The sequence below is a fragment of the Carlito syrichta genome, unplaced genomic scaffold (genome assembly GCF_000164805.1).
Source record: "Carlito syrichta isolate Samal-C Ts95f unplaced genomic scaffold, Tarsius_syrichta-2.0.1 Scaffold254042, whole genome shotgun sequence".
Lineage (NCBI taxonomy): Eukaryota > Metazoa > Chordata > Mammalia > Primates > Tarsiidae > Carlito > Carlito syrichta.
In genome coordinates, this window is record NW_007198138.1 from 2,070 (window position 1) to 7,993 (window position 5,924).

Consider the following 5,924-nt stretch of genomic DNA (forward strand, 5'->3'; position numbering starts at 1 on the left):
CAGGACTTTTTGTTTTTGTTTTTTTTTGAGTCGGAGTCTCACTGTCACCCAGGCTGGAGTACAGTGTTATGCTTATAGCCACCGCAGCCTCAACCTGCTGGGCTCAGGCAATCCTTCCACCTCAGCCTTCCAAGTAGCTAGAACAACACGTATGTGCCACCATGCCCAGCTAATTTTTTTATTTAATAAAAAAAATATATTTTCTAGAGGTCTCGCCAAGTTGCCCAGGCTGGTCTCAAACACCTGAGCTCAGGCAGTCTTCTTACCTCGGCCTCCCAAAGTGCTGGGATTACAGGCATGAGCCACCATGCCTGGCCTGGTTTCAGGAGTTAAAACACTCATAAGTTTGAACATTTCTTTCACCTAATAAAACTTCAACATAATATTGTGGATCATATTTTTTAGGTTTATACTCTTTCACTCTTGAGCCTCATCCTTCTTAGGATGTAGTTTCCCATTTATGGTTTCTGTCATACTTTCTGTAGTAGGGAACACCTCTCATGAGACACAGAGGTTCTCCAGATCTGCCTTGAACCCGAAAGAGGACTCCTAATTTGTGTGGGCTGCCATCATTTCAGGGTAGAATAGTAGGAGTCTGTTTACCCTGTTTGTCAGCTAGCAGCCTAACCGTGACACTTGGATTTCTGCTACTGTCCTTGTGTATCATTGTTGCCAGGTTGGTTTTCCTTAACAGGTCAGAATGTTTTATTACCATGGGAAAGACTTGAAAAGAAGGTCTAACTCGGGAAGACCTACCCTTAATACTTAGGTGTCCTATGGAAAGAAATGTACAAAACAATAGTGCTACAAGAAGGACACAAAACAGAGAAGTTTCCTCTGTCAGAATTCCAAAAAGACAGTCATTTAAAAAAAAATTCAGACTGGGTGCAATGGCTCACACTTGTAATTCCAGTGCTTTGGGAGGTCAAGGCGGGAGAATTACTTGAGACCAGGAGTTCACAACCAGCCTGGGAAACATTTGGTCTCTACAAAATATTTTAAAAATTAGCAGGGCAGAGTGGGGCACACATGTAGTCCCAGCTACATGGGAGTCTGAGGTGGGAGGATTGCTTGAACCCAGAGAGTGGAGACTGCAGTGAGCCAAGCTTAGGCCACTGTACTCCAGCCTCAGTGACAGAGCAAGATCCTGTCTCTAAAAAAAAAAAAGAAAAAAAATGAGACAGAGGAGCTTCCAGGTTGGTGAACATATCAAGGTGCTGGGAGAGCAGCACACCAGGGAGAGAATGAAGCCCACGAGATCCCCCTACCTTGCCCTGTGCCTCTCCTCCATCTGGCTCTTCCAGAGTTGTGGCCTTTATGATAAGCTGATTATGCTTTCCAAAGATAGCCACGGCGGCATGAGTGAAGATGCCTCCAGATGATGCCTGCCCCCAGCCTTCGATTCACCCCCAGTCTTTGATGCTTCCTTTGGTTACACATATCATGAGGGAAAGATAAGACATTTTCATTGTCCCCTGTCCTAATTCCTGACACACAGAATACATGAGCATAATACGGCAGTTGCTTTATGTTAAAAAAAAAAAATCAGCCACTGAAACAGTTTACTTGAGAGAACTCTGTGGCTTTTGTTTCCCTTCCAAACAGTATAACTCTTTCTTCTGTACTTTGTGAGTGAGTGACACACACCCTGCAAGTTCCCTGAAAACTGGTGTTTTGGTAAAGCGATGGTAAATGTTAATGCTGAACTTTCCTGTGCTTTCTGCCTTTTGCTTGCTTCCTGACAGAAGTTATTGTGATGAATCAAAACGTTTCAAAAGTCTAATTTTTGTATGCATAAACTTTGACTTCGGACCCCAAAACTGATCCTCCTCCTATGTTAGTTCCAAGTCCTTTTTTATGGGTCTTGCTTGTGTCTACCCTGTTCTCTCATCCATCCCTCTCTCCCCCACCCAGTCCATGGTGACTTAATAGAGAGTAGGGACCTGTGTGAGAGAAATGGAGGCTGGAGAAAGAGCTGTGCAGAGTTTTGGGGAAGAAAGCCCAGGGCTCCCCTTGCTTCTTGGAGCTGAGTCTTCGTGTGCTTTATGTGTACAGATGGAGTGGTTTACGCCTGGGGCCACAATGGTTACAGCCAACTTGGGAATGGGACCACCAACCAAGGCATTGCTCCCATCCAAGTCTGTACCAACCTCTTGATCAAGCAAGTGGTTGAAGTCGCTTGTGGCTCCCATCATTCAATGGCTCTGGCAGCTGACGGAGAGGTAAGTACGCTGCTTTTATTCTTTTAAAAAATTTTGATAAAATACACATAACATAGCATGTACCAGCTTAACCATTTTTAAGCGTATAGTTCTGTGGCATTCAGTGCATTCACATTGTTGTGCAGCCATCACCACCGTCCACCTACAGAACTCTTCATCTTGCAAGGAGGAAGCTCTCTGCTTGTTAAACATGAACTCCCTGCCACTCCCGCCCCCACCCTTCTAGCCCCTGGCAATCACCACTCTGCTTTCTGTCTCTGAGTTTGGCTTCTCTAGGTACCTCCTATGAGTGAACCCATCCAGTATTTGTCTTTTTGTGACTGGCTTATTTCACTTAGCATCGTGTCCTCAAGATTCATCCATGTCATAACGTGATAAGATTTTCTTCCTTTTTAAAGCTGAGTAATATTCCATTGTATGTATACTATAAGTCCTCATTTAACATCCTCAATAGGTTATTGGAAACTGTGACTATAAAAGAAAGGACATGTAATGAAACCAGTTTTACCATAGGCTAATTGTGTAAACAAGAGTTAAGTTCCTATGGCATAGTTCTAGCAACAAAAATATCACCAAACTTGAAAGAAAGACCCAAAACACTTCTCATGTTAAACATTGAAGTAAAGGTGATTTGTGCATATATTTAAGAAAGATTAATAAAGACAAGTGGTTTAAATCAGGGAATAAATGTTTGCAAAGCGAAAATTTTGAGGCGTATCTCCTATCACACTGCAGCTTGAAACAGTCACAAATATGGTGGCTTGCTCAACACTTTTATACTGCGTCATTTATTGCCATGCATTTTGATGGTTGTTGCCTACTTTATGGATTTTATTTTCCAGTGGTTTATATTTACTCACTTATTCATCTTCCAACCTGCTTATTCCAGTTCAGAGTCGCAGGTGGCTGGAGCCCCTCCCAGCAACTCAGGGCACAAGGTGGGACCCCACCCTGTGCCGGATGCCATCCTATTGAAGGATGCACCCACACACTCAGACTCAGGCTGGGCTCATGTAGACATGTGCTCAGCTTAGATGCAGCCTAGCATTCACAGCTCTGGGATGTGGGAGAAACTGGAGCACCTGGAGAAAACTCACAAAGACAGTTGCCCCCAAACCCAAAGAATCAATTTCCCCCCCTCATCAGCATTACAAAGGAATGACGTTATTCAAGAACCCTCTGTCTTTCACATTTTTGTTTATCTGTTCATTCACTAGTGGACCCCTGCATTGCTTCCACTTCTGGCTATTGTAAAAGTTCCCTGCTTTTAAAAAAATAAAGTAGTGACTGTATTTGTGGATATGATGTGAACGCTGCAGCCCTGAGCGTGTAGCGAAAAACACCATGGGAGCGCATACTTTCTCTAAATAACCTGTACTGTGTAATCAGGACTTTTCTTTTGATGATAGTAGAAATCAGTCTCAAGGCAGCTGCATCAAGAGATGCCCTTTACTAAAACTACACATCAGAGATGTGTGACAGTGTTCTGCACTTATTTTTTTAAATAACTGATCCCCTAAGATCTATTTTGTTTTTCAGTATATGTAATAATGTTTGAGAAAATAACTTTACCAACATTTTAGCAGGAACTGTATACCACTTTTCAGCCCTGGAGTTCCAAGCTTATCTTAAAGATTACTCATCCTATTGATCCTACCTCTAATACCATTTTGTTCCTCTCCACCTCCATCACCTTTGGTCAGGTCTGGTCATCACCTGTCTGGACTACTACCATAGTCTCTTCTATGCCATATCTTTTAAATTGTTCTGCCTGTCCAATCTTACTTCTCTATCCCCCTATGATTTCTAAAACACAAATTAGACCATAGTGTTCCCCTGTTTAAAGTTCTCCAGTGATGTGATTTTACTAGGTAGGACAAGTTATAGATAAACAAACCAAAAAGCTCAGGAAGACCAAGCTTTCATGACTGGGATGTTCTGGAGCCAGACCTGATGCCTAGAATCCACTGTTTGCTAGTCCCTTTCTTGGTTAGTGGAACCACAGCACTGATTTTTAAATAAAAGGTAGCAGTGTTGCAAAGGAACTTGCCGTATTTGAGGAGTGCCAGAAGAGTGGTTGTTGAAATTAGACAACTTGCTAATTTTGCAGGCTGGATTCCCACTTTATTTTAAACTTAAGCATGTGGTACTTTGGATAACTGCTAGTTAGATATTCCTGTGAATGTACTTTGAGGTGTTTGTGGGTTACTTCTTTTGTGCTTGTGAAATGAACCTGTAGCTCATGTTCTTTTAAGACATCAGCTATGGGTTTTGACTGTTGTTGTCTTGGGCAGCATTAGACTTGTGAACTTGGATAGAACGTACTGACCAAGGAATAGCAGAATCGTGGAGGCCAAACTTAGCATGTGTATGAACCACTACCTGCAGGCAGGTGAAAGGGGGGAGATGGGGGCTTAGAAATTCTCCCAGTGTTGGAAGAAGCTATTTCCTATACCACCAACACCTCCCTCCCTAACTCATCTCTCTGCTCATACGCTTGTTTAGGAAGATTCCATGAAAAATGGAATATTTGTGTCTAAAGAGCTGAGCAAATTTTTTTACATCACTGATACATATGTGGTGTGTACTTCATTTCCTATTGATGCCACATTATATACAGAGGATGCCAAAAAAGTATACACATTTTAAGAAAGGAAAAAACTGCCCGGGTGCAGTGACTCATGCCTATAATCCCAGCACTTTGGGAGGTTGAGATGAGAGGATTGTCTGAGCTCACAGGTTTGAGACCAGCCTGGGCAACTTGATGAGACCTCATTTCTACAAGAAATAAAAAAGAAATTAGCCGGACTGATGGCGCATGCCTGTAGTTCTGGCTACTTGGAAGGCTGAGGCGGAAGGATCTCCTGAGCCCAGCAGGTCGAGGCTGCGGTGGCTGTGATCGTGCCATTGTACTCCAGCTGGGCGATAGAGTGAGATTCCAACTCAAAAAAATGAAAATAAAAAAAGGAAAAAACTACTGTATTAAAATTGTAATGCTCAATATATACTGAAAAAAAAGATGAATACAAGTTACGTTTGACTTCTGCAATTACAGGAGGTGCTCAGAATGTTTACCATCAGCATCCAGACATTTTTGATTATGGTGAACTGAAAGTAATACATAGATAGCACTGCTTAAAATGTGTATACGCTTCTTTGACACCCTCAATATGTATGTGTGTATGTGTGTGTGTGTGTGTATGAATGAAGTATCTGCAATCATTATAGAGGCAATGTGTCATGGTTGTTAAGACTGCTTGGGCTTCCATTCTACTTGGTCTACAAATTGCTGTCACTTAACCTCCCTGTTCCAGTTTCCATATATAAAATGGGGACATTAATATCATCTACCCTGAGTCACTTTGTAGGATTATCATGAGGATTGAATAGGTTCGTGTGTGTAAAGCAATTAGAACCATTTAGTACATCACAAGTACTCATTAAGTGGGTTTATTTCAATTTATGATTATTTGTGTTAGAGGTAGAATTTTTACCCTATTCTTTCTTTTTTCCTTCTCTTGTATTTTTCCTCCTTTTGTAGGTATTTGCTTGGGGCTATAATAACTGTGGCCAAGTGGGATCAGGATCTACAGCAAATCAGCCAACTCCTCGAAAAGTTACAAACTGTTTGCATATTAAGAGAGTGGTTGGCATTGCCTGCGGTCAGACCTCGTCCATGGCTGTTCTGGACAATGGTGAGGT

General features: G+C 42.1%; 1 protein-coding gene across 1 annotated transcript in view; it reads left to right on the top strand.

Annotated features, from left to right (window-relative positions):
• Positions 1 to 1,184: 1,184 nt before the first annotated feature.
• Positions 1,185 to 5,924, top strand: part of RCBTB1 (RCC1 and BTB domain containing protein 1) — a 40,972-nt gene continuing 36,232 nt past the window's right edge. Inside the window, exons 1-3 of the mRNA XM_008052033.2 lie at positions 1,185 to 1,196; positions 2,056 to 2,222; positions 5,764 to 5,922. Of these exons, the coding sequence (XP_008050224.1) occupies positions 2,199 to 2,222; positions 5,764 to 5,922 (183 nt within the window). The 5' untranslated portion in view covers positions 1,185 to 1,196; positions 2,056 to 2,198. The remainder of the gene's footprint in view (positions 1,197 to 2,055; positions 2,223 to 5,763; positions 5,923 to 5,924) is intronic.